Genomic DNA, 16,892 nt, shown 5'->3' with positions numbered 1-16,892 from the left:
TCTTCTGTTTGCTTCTGTTCTACCCATTAGGAGAGAAATATATTGAAATCCTTGAGTATAATTGTGAATTTGTCTATTTCTCCTTGTAGCTTTATCAGTCTTTGCCTGATTATTTTGGAGATCTATTATTAGGTGCATAAACATTTATGATTCTTATGCTATTTTGGTAAGTTGGCTTCTTTGTCATTATGAAAAGAACTTCTTTATGACTGTTAGTAGTCTTTGCTCTGAAATCCATTTCATCTGATATTAAAATAGCTACTCCAGCTGTTTGGGATGAATGTTAGCACAGTATGTCTTTTTCTTTATCTATCTTTAACCTACTTATATCTTTATATTTGAAGTGGATTTCTTGTAGCAGTAGATGTAGTTGGGTCTTGCTTTTTCATCCACTCTGACAATCTCAGCTTTAATTGGGGTATTGAAACAGTTTGTTGTGTGTTTTCTATTTGCCCTGTTTATTCGCTGTTCATTCTTCCTTCTTTTTCCAGGCAGGGGTGAGTTGAATGTAGCCTCTGGGACAGGGGGATGAAGGCAGTGAGGCACAGAATGAGCACTGGACTGGGAGTCAGGAGCGCCCACCTTCTGGTTGTGATCACCCTCTCCTCATTCTGAAAGGACCACTCAGGTCTCTTTCCTCAGCCTCCCCCACCACCTGGTTGAGGGGTGGCAGAATGGTATCTGGTACCCAGATTTTATCCCTTGTCACAGAACAAGGAGGCGGCTTCTGGGTCAGTGTGTTTGTGTGTGTGTATGAGTGTGCATGTGTTTGTACCTGTAGGTGTATGTGAGTGTGTGCATGTGTGAGTGTGTGGGCATGTGTATTCTTTGGGGCTCACTCACCGGCTGGCCTTTGGACCCAGGCTCCCCCTGGTTTCCAGGGAGCCCCGTTCTGCCCTCTGTTCCTCGCTTGCCAGGGGGACCCAGCTGTCCGGGTAACCCACTCTCGCCCTTAAAGAAACACACAAAAAATTACCAGTCAAAGTGGGAAGGGGTTCTCAGGCAGGAGGAGGCAGAGGGGACCTAGGAGAGCCAGAATAGTGATTCCACAGGGTACCCGAGATTGCAGAATGCTGGGGCAACAAATGGAGGCCTGGTGGGGTAGGGGTGACAAAACTTTCACCTCCCAAAGAGGAAGGTCTCTGTCCTTCCTCTCACATTCCGGGCCCTGCCTTCCCCTCTCCTCTCCCGCAATTCCTCTCCTCCTTATTGCTTTTCCCCAACAGCATGCAGTTCCCTCTTCCAAACCTCAGCTCACACCCCTAGAATGCCTCCTCACCATTTATTTATTTATTTTTATTTTTTTAGACAGAGTCTCGCTCTGCCACCCAGGCTGGAGTGCAGTGGTGCAATCTCAACTCACTGCAACCTCCGCCTCCCCAGTTCAAGCGATTCTGCTGCCTCGGCCTCCCGAGTGGCTGGGACTACCGGCGCCTGCCACCATGCCCAGCTGATTTTTGTATTTTTAGTAGAGACGGGGTTTCCCCATGTTGGCCGGGCTGGTCTCAAACTCCTGACCTCAAGTGAGCCGCCCGCCTCAGCCTCCAAAATGCTGGGATTACAGGTGTGAGCCACTGCGTGGCCACCTTTTCCCCTTCTATTCTCATTCAAATCTTCCGTGGGTCAAGGCCATCGCTCCCTCTGCCTCCTGTGTCTCAGAGGGTTCCAACCTTTCCCCAATTAAACCTCGAGCTCAGGGAGGGCAAGAACCACATCTGAGTCACTCATCTACATCTCCCCTTCAGTATCCAGCCCTTGGCTCTGACGGATTCATGGCGGCCCCCTCCTCCCACGCTGCACTGGGAAGCTTTCTAAGGATGCTTTAGGGATCCCGGCTGCAAGCAACATCTGTTGTTCCATAAATGTCCACGAGAGGGCGCCCATGAACAACTCAAAAACCAGTTGAAGGTTTCAAGGGCCTGATAGGGGCGGTATTTATAGCTCCCCAGATGAACTATCATTCTGGTTCAAGCTTGGGGCAGGACCCCCGAGCACTGTTGACCGAGAAAGGTCAACAATGTGGACTCCATTTTCACACAGGCCCTGGGACATGGGTGCCCAAAGGGTCGGAACCACTAGAGTCTGCATCAAGGCAGAAAGGGCAGAGGGTGGGTAAGTGCATTAAGAGGTATCTGACCTTGAATCCTGGGGGTCCCTGTGCTCCAGGTAAGCCAGCCACACCTGGATTTCCTCTCTTCCCAGCAGGGCCCATGGGGCCAGGGTCCCCATCGTCTCCCTGCTCCCCCTGTTAAGAAAGCAGGCAGAGGAAGGTCTCTTGTGTTTCACGAAATAGCCAAGGAAGCAGATGGCTCAACGCCTGGGTGAACGCTGGGTGTAGCTGGAGGAAGGGGTCATACTCCAGGATGGAGGTCAGATGGCCTGTGTGTGATGTGGCTGGACCAGGAGGACAGGAGGAGCTGAGGACTGTGAGTGGGGAAGGGCAGGATTCTGAGTGAGGAAGGGGCGGGATAGGAACCCTATCCACCAGGCAGGGGAGGAAAGGAAGGTCCTTCTGGCTGCTGGCATCCAGGAGAGACAGTCAGAAGGTCCACACTCCCAGGTGCCAGGGGATGAGATGGTTGCCCACCCCAGGGAAACTTCTGGATGTGTTGGTTCTGCCCATCCAAGTTTCCAAATGGGCTTCTCTGGCCCATGGCCTGGGGAAGTTCCCCCACACCTGGTCCCAAATGGAGCCACCATCTGTTAACGCCAATCCCCGCTCACCTGCTGTCCCGCTTGCCCGTCCCTGCCAGGAAGCCCATCTGGTCCAGGGATGCCCTCGAGGCCCTGTCTCCCCACCACGCCCCGGGGCCCTGGCAGCCCCTGCAGGCCCTGGGGGGTACATAAAAAGCTGGTGAGGGCATTTGGTGTGGGGAGTGGGGGGAGGGCAGGTGTGGGGAGCGGGTAGGGAGGCTGGCTGGAAACAGCAGCTGTAGTCACTCACCTGGATCCCCCTCCGGCCTGGGGCCCCCGCCTTGCCTTGCTTTCCCTTTGGTCCCTGAAAAATCAAGGGCCACATGATGGAGGCTGCCTGGTAGAGGTGTGGGACCCCAGGGGCTCTGGAAGGAGGGACTGAGAGGATTGTGGGCCCCTGGGTGAACATCTGATGCCACAGATGTGCCCAAGCACTCTGGCCTGGAAGTCTGGGGCCAGAGCTGGCCTTGGAACCTCCCAGGGCTGTCACTGAGCCTGCTCTGGGCCCTGGTGTCCCCTCACTGGCATTGACAATTTCCTGGGAGGAGCCAGAGGCCACAGTTCCACCGGATCTTTTAGAGACTAGGTATCACTGAGGCAGGCAGGTGACAGGGGTGCACCCGGGGGAGGGAAAGAGCATTAAGAGAGCACCGGCCCAGCCTGGGGGCTGGGGGAAGGCAGGGGCCCTGGGGCAGAGGCAGGAAGTGGCTCCTGTTCAAGCACCCTGGCTCTGCCTCCTCTTCCTCCAGACCCCCTCAATTGACTTCTCCCAGTTTTCTCTCTACAGTGTGGTGTGCCCTGGGTTCAAGTCACTCTGGTTGGCCTCAAGCAGTTGGCTCCCCTCTTGGAGCCCCAGTGAAATGGGGCTGATTGTCCCTCCTCACTCAGGCTATTTGAAGGGAGATGGGGTCATGGCCAGAAGCAGCCTGCCGGGCTCCTGGTGGGCCGCCCCTCCCCACCCTGCCTCGCAGCCTCTGCAGCCTGCGTTTGATTTGCTGTGTGACTGTGGGTCAGGCTTCCCCCTTCCTGGGACTCAGTCTCCCTGCTGAATCTCTGGCCGTCTTACCTCTGCGCCCTTCGATCCTTTGGGTCCCGGCCGCCCCCGGGGTCCCGGATGCCCCTGCAAACCAAGGTGAGATGACGCAAGGCAGCCCCAGGATTCTCTCCCGGGGAGGGTGGCCAGTCTCCGCCTGGAGGGGGAGGGGTGGGGAGGGGTTTGGGGGTGCAGGTTCTGGGGGCATCCCCAGGGTCAGGGCAAGAGAAACAGAAACGGCTGCCCCAGACCCTCCTACAGGGAGGGTCCCTTTAAGCTTTGAAGGGCCCAGTTCTTTAATTTCCCACTGCTCCACCCCACTCAGGGTGGGAGGCAGGGATGGGACACGAAGCACCACTCACGGGTTGGCCCTGCTGGCCTGGCTTTCCACGGAGGCCTTGCACACCCTCCTGTCCCTGGAAGCCAAAGAGAGACAGGTGAGGGGGGCCCATCCTGCAGAGGGCTGGGAGGCAGCACAGAAGCCTGGGAAGTTCTTCTTTCTAGACATGTGTCATCCCCCCTCTCCCTGACATGCCTGATCCTGCCAGCAGGTAGGAGCTCTGATACTTACAGGGTACCCAGGGTCCCCCGGTTCCCCACGGTCTCCTCGATCACCCACAGGGCCCTGAATGACAGACAACAGCAAAATTTGGGCCACCAGGTGCCAAGGATCCCAGCCCTGGGCCCTGTTGGCCACGACCTCTGCGGAGCTCTCAGGGACCTGGCCCCTGATCGGCCCACCCCTCACCATGCAGCGGGAGGCTCAGATTCCACCCAGGACTCCACATGGTCCCAGGGCAGGGAGGGGGCTTACCCGATCTCCAGGTGGCCCAGGGGGCCCCTCGGCCTTGCCGTCCTCGCCCTGCTCCCCCTGTGGACACAGAACCAGCTTTAGGGCAAACCGCCTGCTCCTGGGGAATGTGGGGAATTCCAGACAGAAAGCGCTTCGTCAGAGATGAAGTCTAGCCTGCTTAGGGTTACAGATGGGGACACAAACTAGAGAGGGAAGGGTAGGTGTGTCTGAGCCAGACTCAGGCTGGTGTGGAACGAGGATTGTAGAACATAGAACAGTGCTTTGTGCCCTCCAGATGCCCTTGAGCTGTAGGATCCTGCAGGAAGTCAGGGAGCTCAGACAGCTGGGTTCACATCCCGGCTTGCAAAGCACCAGCCGTGTGGCCCTGCAACACTTCCCTGCCTGTCTTTGAGCTCTCTCCTCAGCTGGGGAATAGGAGAACAGAGCGGAGTGGGGTGGGGTGAAGGGGACAGCGTGTGATGCCCATCAAGGAGTGGTGAGGACTCCGTGGAATGATGTGCGACGCCCGGCAAGGAGTAACACCAACTCCAGCAGCTGGCACGCATGGGCACTGCTCTGGGCCAGACACAGGCAGACTCATGACATCCGCAGCGCAGCACTGTGAAGCAGATGTGATTATTATCCCAATTCACAGATGAGGCCCGGAGAGATGATGGGACCTGCTCAGAGTTCTTCACCCTCAATCTGAGAGTCCCTGTCTCCGATCCTTGCTGGGAGGAACCAGCTTTAGGATGAACCTCCTACCCTCCATGGTAGCCCCAGGTGGCACTTGGCAGCCGGTCAGCATGGGGGCTGTGTCCATAAGACAGGTTCCTATGTGCAGAGTGGGACTGGAGCACCTCCCAGTGCTGTTCAGAGGACTCGGTGAGGAAAGGCACAGGAAGCACTCAGCAGGCTGCTGCCCATGTGGCAGGAGCTCAGCAGATGGCGTTAAAATTGCCGTAGCCGGTAAAAATAGCAGCAGTGAGACTGTGTCATATAGACATGGCCAGAGATGGGGGTGGGGGGCGGAACAGAGTTTAGAGGTGAGGTCCTTATGCCATGGCCACCCCAGGCCCTGGTCCACCCACAGGACAGGTGTAGGCGCCACCTTTCAACTACAAGGAAGGTGTAAGCGGCACAGCAAATGGCAGAATCTCAGGGCTCAGAAGACTCCAGCCCCAGAAAACTGGTGTCACTCCCCTGGGCACAGGGCTCAAGCCAGGCACCCCGGAGCCCCTTTGTTCATAGGGATTGAAAGGGGGCTGGAAGAGGCTGGACAGAGGCAAAGCGTCCCTGGGGCTGGGACACATCCCTGGTCGGAGTCAGTTCTAAAGGCTGGTGGTGATCAGCCACCAGCCTGGGGCCTCCGTGGTTCTGGTGGGTGGAGGCTGAAGGCTGGCAGGAACTTGGCCTGAGGTCTAGAACCAGCTGTACCCAGAGGGGTGGCCCAGGGAGCGGGGATTCCTTCTTGACCCTGTCCAGTCTGTATGGTTCTTGGATCCAGTGCTCAAGTCCCACTGTGGATAGAGGCAGCTGGACTTGAGGGCTTTGGGGAGGGGGCCTGCCTGTGTCTACCTAGTGTGTTCCATGTGCCAGGCACTCTGTGAGGTTTGTTTCATCCGGTCTGCACAGTAACCTATGCCGCTGGGACTACTGTCCACACTTAAAGATGGGAAACTGAGAGGAAGGAAGGTCTTAGCCAAGGCCACTCAGGAATCAGGGGGCAATCTGGGCCCAAAGCCAGCTATACTGATCCCCCGCAACGTGAGTGTAGTCTGGGGATGCATTTTTTTTTTAATTTTATTATTATTATACTTTAAGTTTTAGGGTACATGTGCACAACGTGCAGGTTTGTTACGTACGTATACATGTGCCACGTTGGTGTGCTGCACCCATTAACTCATCATTTAGCATTAGGTGTATCATTTTCTAGCACTAGAAATCTGGTAGGATACTTCCCTGCCCTGTCCAAGTCCCAGAGTCTCATCCCCTCTCCCTGGCCACCAGCTTTGTAGTGAGCTCACCCCCACGGTGAGCGGGGGTGGGCGGTTCAAGTTAAACAGCATATGGCTTCCTTATCTTGGGTCTGCTTTTGGTTAGGGAAGCAGGGTCTGGCATCAGACAGATGGAGTCTAAATCCTGGCCCTGCCACCCTCTTACTACAGATCCTGGGCTAGTCTCTGAGCCTCATGGGGACTCAGTTTCCCCGCCTGTCTTGTAGAACAATGGTACCTCTGCACTGGGGCTGTCGTGAGGATTACAGGAGGAACGGCAGGGAAGGAACTCTGAACGGCAGGGAAGGAACTCTGCACGTGGGCATGTGCTCAGTGGGTCATCCCCAGGAACCTGGTCTCTCCTCCCCAGCACCGTCCAGCTTGCGGGGTGGCTGTTCATTCATGGGACTCGCCCTATTTTTGAGACCTCTAAGGGCATCATTTCCATCCTCTAGCTCAGGGCCTGGAACACACTAAATCCTCCATAAATACCTGTTGGAGAGCTGGAGGAATGAACAAATCTAATAATGCCTTCTAAGTGAGAAAAGGCATCTGGCTGATGTACATGTGATGCCCCCCACCTTGGCCTCTCATTCCCAAGGACCCCACCACCTGATGAGGCACTCAAGGCTCAGGGAATCCTGGACACCCCTGCAAGGCCCCTGCAGCCTTAGGGCAGATTTGGTGTTAGGGTCCCATTCTCAGCAGCCACAGAGACTGCTTCTAGACCTGCAGATGCTCCGGAGCAGAGGCCTTGGGGCACACCAGGGCCTCCTTGTTTCAGAGTCTGTGTTAACCCCTTCTGTGCCAGCCCTGGCAGGCTGCGAGGGCCCAGGAGGGACCCGGGGTACTGAGTGGCACCTTCTGTGGCTTCCTGTGGAATCGGCTGGGGCGGGTGGCCCTCTACGATGGCTGAGCTGTCCTCCTCCAGCAGGAGGAAGGGGTCGGCTGGGCAGCACGCCGGGCCAGTGTGAGTCACCAACAGCAGGATTTAGTTAGTGGGGAGCTGACTCAGCAAAAGAAAGGCATGCTGGGGACGCAGGGGGCAAGCGAAGCATTCCAGCTGAGCCAGCAGGGGAGGGGAGGAGGAGGAAAGACAGGAGGGACTCAGGCGACAAAGGTAGGACTTAGACACGTGGGTTCTGGGGCCAGCTCGGGATTGCCTTGGATGTGACACCGCACCAACACCTTGGACCTTCTGGCGCTCCTGGCCCTCCATATCCCCACCGGCATGGGGGGGCCAGGGTCCAGGGATCAGTGAGGCTTCTTCCAGCAATTCCTCTCCTCTACTGAATCTTGAGCCAAGGCGTGGGGAATGAACATGCCTTCCCCTCTGCCTTGGTGGCTCCTTCCTTGACCACTAACCACTGGGGTTCCTCACTCTGTCCTAAGCCTCTCCTGCTCAGTATCCTCTCCCCTCTCTCGCTGGGTGACCTTATTCACGGGCAAGGCTTCAATTCCCATGTCCACACAGATGATGGAGTCGCAGTTTTAGTCATTACAAGATTGATGTCCATTTCTGCTTCTTGACTATAAGCCCCGTAAGGGCAGGGATTGCGTGTTTTCGTTCCAGCGCTGGGTACAAAGATGATACCCAGCATATAGTGCTGAACGTGGATCTGATGGCTCCTGCAGGCTGGGCACAGTGGCAGTGACACCAGCCTCAGCTGCTGCAGGGGGTGAGCCCCCACAGGCTTCTCCAGCCATGGGTACCCCAGGGGCTTTCTCCTGCTGGCCCTGAAAGCTGACCTCAGCCTCAGACACCAGGGTGCAGCTGCTTCCCCCAGAGCAAACACCCACCTTTTCGCCTTTTGGTCCAGGAGGTCCGAGGGGTCCCACAATGCCTTTGTGTCCCTGCAGGCAAACAAGAAGGAGGGAGGTGAGAATGAGGACTCAGGAAGGACAAAGGACGTGGACTCCAAGATGGGGACACTGGGCTGCAAAACTGGGTCCCAGCTCTGCCCCAGCTGGCTGTGTGGCTCTGAGTAAGTCTGTGCCTGTCTGGGCCCTGGCCTTCCAGACGTGCCATGCTGGTCCCAGACACACCCCAAAGGGGTGTTCCAGCTTGGATGGTCGGGGGCCCCACCCTGGAACAGACCTGGAAGGGTATCTCGGGAGAACCAGCTTTGTCCTCCAAGCCAGGACCAGGGACAGGGGCAAAATGCTTGCCTCAACAGACCTTCCCAGGCTTCGGCTAGGCCTGCAGGTGCGGACACCCACTGTGGGCTCCTCGCAACACCCCTCCAGGTCTTGTCTCGCCTCTTTTCCTCTCCCTCTCCTCTCCTCTCCTCCCTGCTGTATTTCTTCCAGACACTGGATCTAGAGCCAGGAGGACCAGGGCTAGGATCCCACCTCCAAACTGAAGTGGTCAGGCCTTGTGCATGCTCTTTACCCTCCTGAGCCCCGGTTTCCCCTTCTGAGTAGGCACCATACCCCTCTGAGCCCTGGTTTCTCCAGATGTGTAACATGGGTTTGGCTCAGCCATGTCTAAGAAGGTACCAACCTGGATGCAAAAATGGTCCCTTCCCCAGACAGCAGACAAGGCATACGGAGCGCCCACCCCGGGCAGGAAATACCCAGGAAGGCTTGGGGTGGCACATTTCGCTCTGGCGGCCCCAACCACACCTGTCCCATCCATGATCCTCCACCCCAACCACGGCTCTGGGCCCAGGGCTCCCTGGAGCAGGTGAGACCCCACATCTTCAGTGTCCCAGGGGTCAGCCTTCAGCTGGGAGGTGGTGGGGCAGAGGCTGGCATGGGCCTGTGTGTCCAGGCCTGCAGGACAGAGTCAGGGGGTGGGGTGAGGTGATATCTGCTTACATCATAACCAGCCAGTCCTGGTTCTCCTTGGGCCCCCATGCGTCCCGGAGCACCCTACAAGAGGAGGAGACCCTCGTTGGTATGGAGTGTGGCTCTCACAGCGGGGACATAGCAGTCTCCCCGCAGGCTCCAGCCCCACCCCGCCCAGCAGCCTGGCACATCCATGCTGCCCATAACCAAGGTGTGTGAATAAGGCAGAAAGCCAGTGACATTATCCCTCCTCCCTGGAGATCCCCACCCCCGCCCCAGCCCCCCTTCTCCTGGCTCCAGGGGTTCAAGACAGCTGACTGCTAAATTTTCAGGACTTTTACAAGCCAGTGAAACAGAGCCATTATTAACCATTCAATTTTATGGACTTACAGTTAAATTAATTTTATTAAAAACAAAGATAGAGGATACTCAAAACTCATCTCCTCCTAGCCGTTTTACTACATTTTCCTCCTACCTACACTCATGAGGTTATTTTGGTCTATTGCATCTGTGCATGTTGGTGGAAATACTGCCTAAGGGAGGGCTGCTGGGTAACTCCTCCCCACTCTGCATTCAGTGACGTCATGTCAGTGGCTTGAAACCAGCCATGGAGGGAGCATTTACACCGCAGAAACTGGCAAATACCACACACCAGCCTGGTTGTGTAACCTTACACACAACCAGCTTGGAGCTGCTGTGTCACCCTCTTCAGCCTCCTTCCCTGGCTTCCCCCTGGGGTCTTCATCTCCTGGAGGTATCAAAGCCCTCTGGGCCCCTTCCTTCAGGGCAGCCCAGCAATGCTGGGACAGCCTCAGAGTCATCCAGGGACCTGCAGCAGCATCGCTCCATTCCTCCTGAATCTATTTCCAGTGGGAAATCTCCTTGTTTGATAAAAACAGTTCTAAGAATCTGGTCCTTTCTCCCCCGATGCTAATAACAAGGCTTATTAATTTGGGTCCATAGAGGGCTTCAGGGGACCCACACACCCCTTCAAATTGCAGGAAATATTCTGTGTGGTGTATACTGTTCCAGAGGCGGGGCTGCAGCTTTCTGCAGGTTACCAAAGCTCATGATTCAGAGAGATGGCTGGGACAATGAGCACCAGGTGTTCAGCTAATAGCTGGGGTGGGTGATACCAGCACAGAGAAGCCTGGTGTCTCCTTTCCTGCCCTTGGTTCCCTCTATTCCATATCTGACTCCCCCACCCCAGCCAGAGAGTCCTCACCGTTGGTCCCAGGCTGCCCCGGGACCCTTTAGGGCCTGGAGTGCCAGGGGGTCCAGGGTCTCCAGGGACGCCCATCTCACCCAGCTGTCCTTGGTAGCCCTTGGTGCCCTGCGACAGGAGGAAAGACAAGCTGTCACCAGGCCCCAGCAGGACCAAGGAGCCAGGGAGGGGAGGGATGTGGGGAAGGGATGTGGGGGAGGGACGCGGGCCCCATCAAGGCAGAAGGGGGCACCTACCTTGGCTCCAGTGCGGCCCTTCTCGCCTTGCTTCCCTGATTTTCCTTCAGGACCCTGAAGAGAGAGGAGGGAAAGAGAAAGAGAAAGATAAGAGAGGAAATTGAGGCAGATCCGCAAGGCGGTCAGACTATCGGCTCTGGAGGCAGACGGCCCGGTTCGAAACTGATTCTGCCACTCAGTACCCATGTGACCTTGAGCCTGACCTAATTTCCCAGGCTCAGCATCCTCTGCTGTGAAGTGGGGACAGTGTCACAGAACTTAGGGATTCGACTTGGCGATGTAAGAACGTGCTGACAGTGAAGCCTGGGTGCAGGGGTGGATGCCGGGTGCGGCTTTTGCAGTTGCTGGCTTTGCTGTTGTCATGGTTACTGTTAGGCATCCAGGGGTGTCCTACAGGGAGCAACTCTCTGCACTGAGCTCTCTCCAGCGCCAAGTGCTGTTCCACCCTCCCAGCGACCTTGAACATTAGGCCCCAATGAGACCCGCTTCCAGTTGAGGCAGCCAAGTTCCCAAAGATACAGTGACTTTTGCCCAGGGTCCCAGCTGCGCCTTGCAGGTCCTGAATCAATCCCAGCTGTGTCTGGCTCCATGCCCAGGGCTCTTACCACCCCCTGGCTCATGGTCCCCATTGATGACATGAGGTGGCAGGAGAGGATTTATAGGTTCTTCCCTATCTCTGAGATGTTGTGCGTCACTTGTGAGCAATTCCTGTGGGCATGTCCCTCGAACAGGCCCCTCCTCTCTCAGGGACTGGGCTGGAGGAGCCTCCTCACAGTAGGGAATTGTGCTGGAAAGGTCAGCTGCCTTCTCCCACTTTCCTTGGTGTCCCCAGGCCATTCCCTCAGACAGACCACTCTGCCCCTGCCCCACAGGGCTTCCCAAAGAGATGCTCCGGCCTGACCTGCCCCACCCTGCCCTGCCCTGCCCTGGGAGGGCAAATCCAGCTTTGTGTCCACAGTTGTCAGAGAAACTGCACAGCAAGGGTGGGTGAGTGTGTGCAAGTGTGAATGTGACAGTAAGAGACAGACACAGAGAGAAAGAGAAGAGAGAGAATCAATCCTGGGCCATGCTAGGTCAGGATGGAGGGAGTGGGGCAGGCAGCGTTTCTGGCCTGGAAAGGACTTCTTGACAGCAAGCCTCAAAGGATCTAGAAAGAATGTCTATGCTCTTGGTAAGCACTAAGGAGCTGCTTTGATGTAATCCCTCTGGTTGCATTAACAGAGGCACCAGATGTAGAATGAAGGAGGTGATGTCCCATTTGGGAATAGGTATTGTACTTTAAGAAGAGGCACTGACTAATTGTGATAGAAGAGGAACAGGAAGAGGAGGTCCTAGAGGAACAAGGAAACATCTGGACCAACCCAGAGGACTTGGTTCCTGTCTGCAGATTTCTGCAGCTGTTCTGGGGGCAGGGCCAGTGATGTTCTCTAGGGTGGCCAGCGCATGAAAATTATGGGGCGGCTGGCTTTGATTCAGCACAAGGGAGAAATGTCTCCTCTAAAGACTAACGCAGCATCAGTTATGATGCCAGAAAAGATGACGCTATCCCAAAGAGATGCACCAGTCAGACCACCCTGCGGTCCTCAGAAAGGCAGGAACAGTGGCCCGGGAAGGACCTCAGCACAGACTGCCTGCAACCCGGTGCCTGAGTCCACATGTACCCCTGGACGAATCCTGCTCTTTCTCTGAACCTTAGTTTCCCCACCTCTAGTACGGGACTAGCCCCGTGGCCTCCAGCCACATACGGCTACTGAACACTTGAAATGTGGCTACTATGACTGAGGAACTGAATTCTTAATATTATTTAACTTTAATTAATTTAAAATTAAATTTAAGGCTGGGCACAGTGGCTCACGCCTATAATCCCAGCACTTTGGGAGGCTGAGGTGGGTGGATCACTTGAGGCCAGGAGTCAAGACCAGCCTGGCCAACATGGCGAAACGCTGTCTCTACTAAAAATACAAAAATTAGCCAGGTGTGGTAGTGCACGCCTGTAATCCAGCTACCTGGGAGTGCCGAGTCATGAGAATTTCTTGAACCCGGGAGGCGGAGATTGCAGTGAGCACCACTGCACTCCAGCCTGGGCGACAGAGTGAGACCGTGTCTCAAAAGGAAAAAAAAACATTAAAAGTTGACAAACCCAATTATGTTGCTACGAAACTTGTTCGGAGTAACTTGGGTATATGAACCTACATTGTCAACTGTAGATTTTATGAAATCTAAACACAGATCAAGTATTTCCAATGAAAATTCACATCTGAATTGAGATATGCTATGACTATATACTATACACTGGATTTCAAAGACTTACTACAAAAACAGTGCTAAATATCTTACTAATGATTTTTATATTGATTATATTTTGAAACGATAATATTTGGATATATTGGGCTAAATAAACTATATTATTAAAATTAATTCCTCTTTAAAATTTGAGACAAGGTCTCTCTCCATTGCCCAGGCTGGAACACAGTGGCTCGATCTCAGCTCACTGCAGCCTCAACCTCTGGGACTCAAGTGATCCTCCCACCTCAGCCTCCCGAGTAGCCGAGACTACAGGCATGCACCACCGTGCCCAGCTAACTTTTTAATTTAATTTAATTTAATTTTTACAGAGACAAGTTCTCACTATGTTGCCCAGGCTGGTCTTGCACTTTTAGGCTCAAACAGTCTTCCCACCTCGGCTGCCTAAAGTGCTGGGACTACCGGCATGAGCCACCGCACTGGCCCTTAAAATTAAAGTTACCTGTTTCTTTTTGCTTTTTTTAAAGGTGGCTACTAGAAAAATTTAAAAGGAGTGGGTTGTATATGGCTTGTATTTCATTTCTATCAGGCTGCACTAGGCAATCTCAAAGTCTCCAGCTCCTCCGGTGATAAAACACCAACAATCCCTACAACCCTCACCACGGGCCATGTGCTGTGTTCTCATTCTACATAAATGTTTGTTCAATTCTCACCAGTGTTTGGAGGAAGGGATTATTTATCCTGTTTTGGAGCTAAAGGAACTGAAGCTCAGTGAGAGGAAGCCCTCTGTGGGCCTCCCAGCCAGGTCAGAAGTGACATGCAGCTCCTCCACTTCTGGGGCACTTCTCCTTCCAGGCTGGTCTTGGTCAGGCAATGGGGAAGCCATGTCACAGTGATTGGTGGCATTTTCCAGTGCACTGAGGTGGCGGCAATGGCTGACTGATCCCTTGCAGAAGGCGAGATGAGTCAGTGCTGAAGCATCTGGTACAGGGGCAGGGAGACGGGAGGCTGCGTCTCCCCTGGGACAGGGTGCCACTTGCTGGGACGTGCCCTCTCCAGCCGAGAGCATACATACAGTGGGTGAGGCTGTGGGCCTGGAATGAAGATTTCTGCTGGGCCCCATCCATATAGATGCATTTCTGGAAAGGCCCCGATGGCTCATAAAATTCTATTTTTAAATACTCAACTGTTTCCAGGCCACAGAGTGGGAGGTATTTATCCTGATGCCAAAGAGACTCAAGTAAGGCCCCTCACTGCCTTATCACTTGGCACACACTTCGTCTAGCCCAAGTGACTCTCTTTCCAATCCCGGCATATGAGAAACGGGAGTGATGGCAAAATATTGACATTAACACAGCTACCACCACCACACCACTACTACCATCATCATCACCATCATCATCACCACTACCCACACCATACCACCACGTCATCATCATCATCACTCCCACCTCCACCACTGCCATGACCACCATCACCACTCCCCCACCATCATTACCACCATCACTACTACCCACCATCAGCACTATCACTATCATTAGTACCACCACTATCACCATCACCACCACCACCACCACCATCATCACCCTCACCTCCACTCCACTCCCACCCCCACTATCACCATCACCACCACCACCATCATCACACTCACCTCCACTCCACTCCCACCCCCACCACCACCACCACCACCACCATCATCACCCTCACCTCCACTCCACTCCCACCCCCACTATCACCACCACCACCATCACCACCATCATCACCCTCACCTCCACTCCACTCCCACCCCCATCACCATCACCACCACCACCACCACCACCATCATCACTGCCCCATCGTCATCATTATCACCACTATCATCACCATCACCACCAACACCACCATCCCTGCCATCATCATCACCACTACCAACCACCACCACCATCACCCTCACCTCCACTCCACTCCCACCCCCACTATCACCATCACCACCACCACCATCATCACCCTCACCTCCACTCCACTCCCACCCCCATCACCATCACCACCACCACCATCTTCACTGCCCCATCATCATCATCACCACCCCATCACCATCACCACCACCACCACCACTTCCCCCGCCATCATCATTGCCACTACCAACCACCACCACCATCACCCTCACCTCCACTCCACTCTCACCCTCACTATCACCCCACCAGCACCAGCACCACCATCACCACCTCATCACAGTCACCACTACTACCACTACCACCGTCAACACCCCCATCATCTTCATCATCATCACCACCACCAACACCATCATCAGTACTACCACCATCATCATCATCATTATCATTACCACCACTACCATTGCTGCTGCCCCCACCCACACCATCCACTCACCATCACCACCAGCCACCACCAGCCTCTAGTCACTTTCTCCTCTAAATTTATAAAGACAATCTTTTATATTTCTGGTGCATTTTATAAAGTGCTTTCCTACCCTAAGTTTTATTTATTCTTTATAGATAAGAAAACCAAGGCTTAGAGAGGGGCAGTGATTTGCCCAAAGTCACACAGAGAATGGGTTACTTGAGCCAGAAACTCAAGTTCAACCTCAGGACTCTGGTTCCAAGGCTATTTCTGCCATGTGTTCCTGCCCATTCCACAGCCATGATACTCAACAATCACTAAAAAAGGGTCCCTGGAACGCTGGAGCTCAAAGTAATCTTAGCACACATTCCTTCCAAATCCTCCAAGGGCAAAACCAGAGAGGGCAGGGGGCGGGTGAAAGGTCGCAGACCAAGTTCCTAATGCAGAATCCTGGCCCGGGCCCCTCCTAAATTCCCCTTGGCCCACTTCCCCGCCGCTGAGTCAAGCCCCGGGGAAGCCTCCTGGCTGACTCAGCGCCCTCGTATTCTTCTCTAGTTTGGTGAGTTCATTCTATTGCAGCTGTTTAGGGGGATTGGCACTTCAGTGCTATTTTTAGGAAACAAATATTTTCCCACAACCATAGTTTGTTGCAGGCTAACTTGGATCTGTCCTAGGTTAGTCATGTAAACACTTCAGGGGGGAAAAACAGTGTCAAGAGCAGGCCTGAATCAAACTGGGCTGCTTTGCCTAGGTAACAACGTCGATCTCTCCGCTTGAGGGATGAAGAGTGAAAATGACACCCCAGGGAGACTGGGATGGCAGCAGAGGCGTGAGTTCTCACCACCTGGTTGGCTCAAGGTAGATGCCAGCAGGCCTCTGCATTTGGGCATTTTGCCTGCAAGGCCACCTAATCCACGGGTCCCAAGGAGTTCAACTGAACCGACCCAGCACTCCTGGGTCACACAAACCCTGCTCAACTGTACAAGACTACCACTGCCCCCCACTACCAAGTCAAGTTCCGAGTCATCAGTCCAGTATTTGCGACACTCAAAAATCAACCTTCCACCTGCTTCCAGCTCATCCTCACAGCCCCACAGCCAAGCCCTGGATTCCAACTCTGCCAGAGCACAGGGGCAGTATGCATAGAGTCATGCAGGCCTAAGTTCAAATTCCAGCTTTGTCATTTCTCACTGTGTGAGCCTGGGCCTTTACCTCTCCGATTTTCCCAGTCCTCAGGGGTTGCTATCGGTATCAAAGAGGGAACCTTCGAGAAAGCATTGGGCAACTTGTCTATACATGTTGAAACAGGAGAATTCTGCTCCCCTCCCTACCGGCTTCTATGTCCCTCAAAGTCAGGGATGCTTTCTGATTTACCTCTTCAATCTCAGGGGACCTGGCCCAGGGAAGATGCTCGTGAGGGTCTGTGGACTGACTAAGTACATTTCTGTTAGGGTGGAAGAGCAGAGCTCTGCTGTCTTCTCAATCAACAAACAGATTTTGGTCACCTCTTATGTGTCAGGTACTTTTTTTTTTGTTTTTTTTG

General features: G+C 54.3%; 1 protein-coding gene across 7 annotated transcripts in view; it reads right to left on the bottom strand.

Annotated features, from left to right (window-relative positions):
• Positions 1–16,892, bottom strand: part of COL27A1 (collagen type XXVII alpha 1 chain) — a 157,906-nt gene that overhangs the window by 19,432 nt on the left and 121,582 nt on the right. For all 7 annotated transcript variants that reach the window (XR_004031412.1, XM_030817678.1, XM_030817680.1 and 4 more), the window contains 12 exons: positions 10,769–10,822; positions 10,533–10,640; positions 9,338–9,391; positions 8,318–8,371; positions 4,542–4,598; positions 4,299–4,352; positions 4,090–4,143; positions 3,761–3,814; positions 2,945–2,998; positions 2,725–2,832; positions 2,138–2,245; positions 844–951 (listed from right to left, as the gene is read on the bottom strand). Coding sequence is in view for 6 of the 7 variants with exons in the window: in XM_030817678.1 (XP_030673538.1) it covers positions 844–951; positions 2,138–2,245; positions 2,725–2,832; positions 2,945–2,998; positions 3,761–3,814; positions 4,090–4,143; positions 4,299–4,352; positions 4,542–4,598; positions 8,318–8,371; positions 9,338–9,391; positions 10,533–10,640; positions 10,769–10,822 (867 nt within the window). In the remaining variant the exon portion in view is untranslated. The remainder of the gene's footprint in view (positions 1–843; positions 952–2,137; positions 2,246–2,724; positions 2,833–2,944; positions 2,999–3,760; positions 3,815–4,089; positions 4,144–4,298; positions 4,353–4,541; positions 4,599–8,317; positions 8,372–9,337; positions 9,392–10,532; positions 10,641–10,768; positions 10,823–16,892) is intronic.

The sequence above is a fragment of the Nomascus leucogenys genome, chromosome 8 (assembly GCF_006542625.1).
Source record: "Nomascus leucogenys isolate Asia chromosome 8, Asia_NLE_v1, whole genome shotgun sequence".
Lineage (NCBI taxonomy): Eukaryota > Metazoa > Chordata > Mammalia > Primates > Hylobatidae > Nomascus > Nomascus leucogenys.
This window is presented reverse-complemented; position numbering and strand designations above follow the sequence as displayed.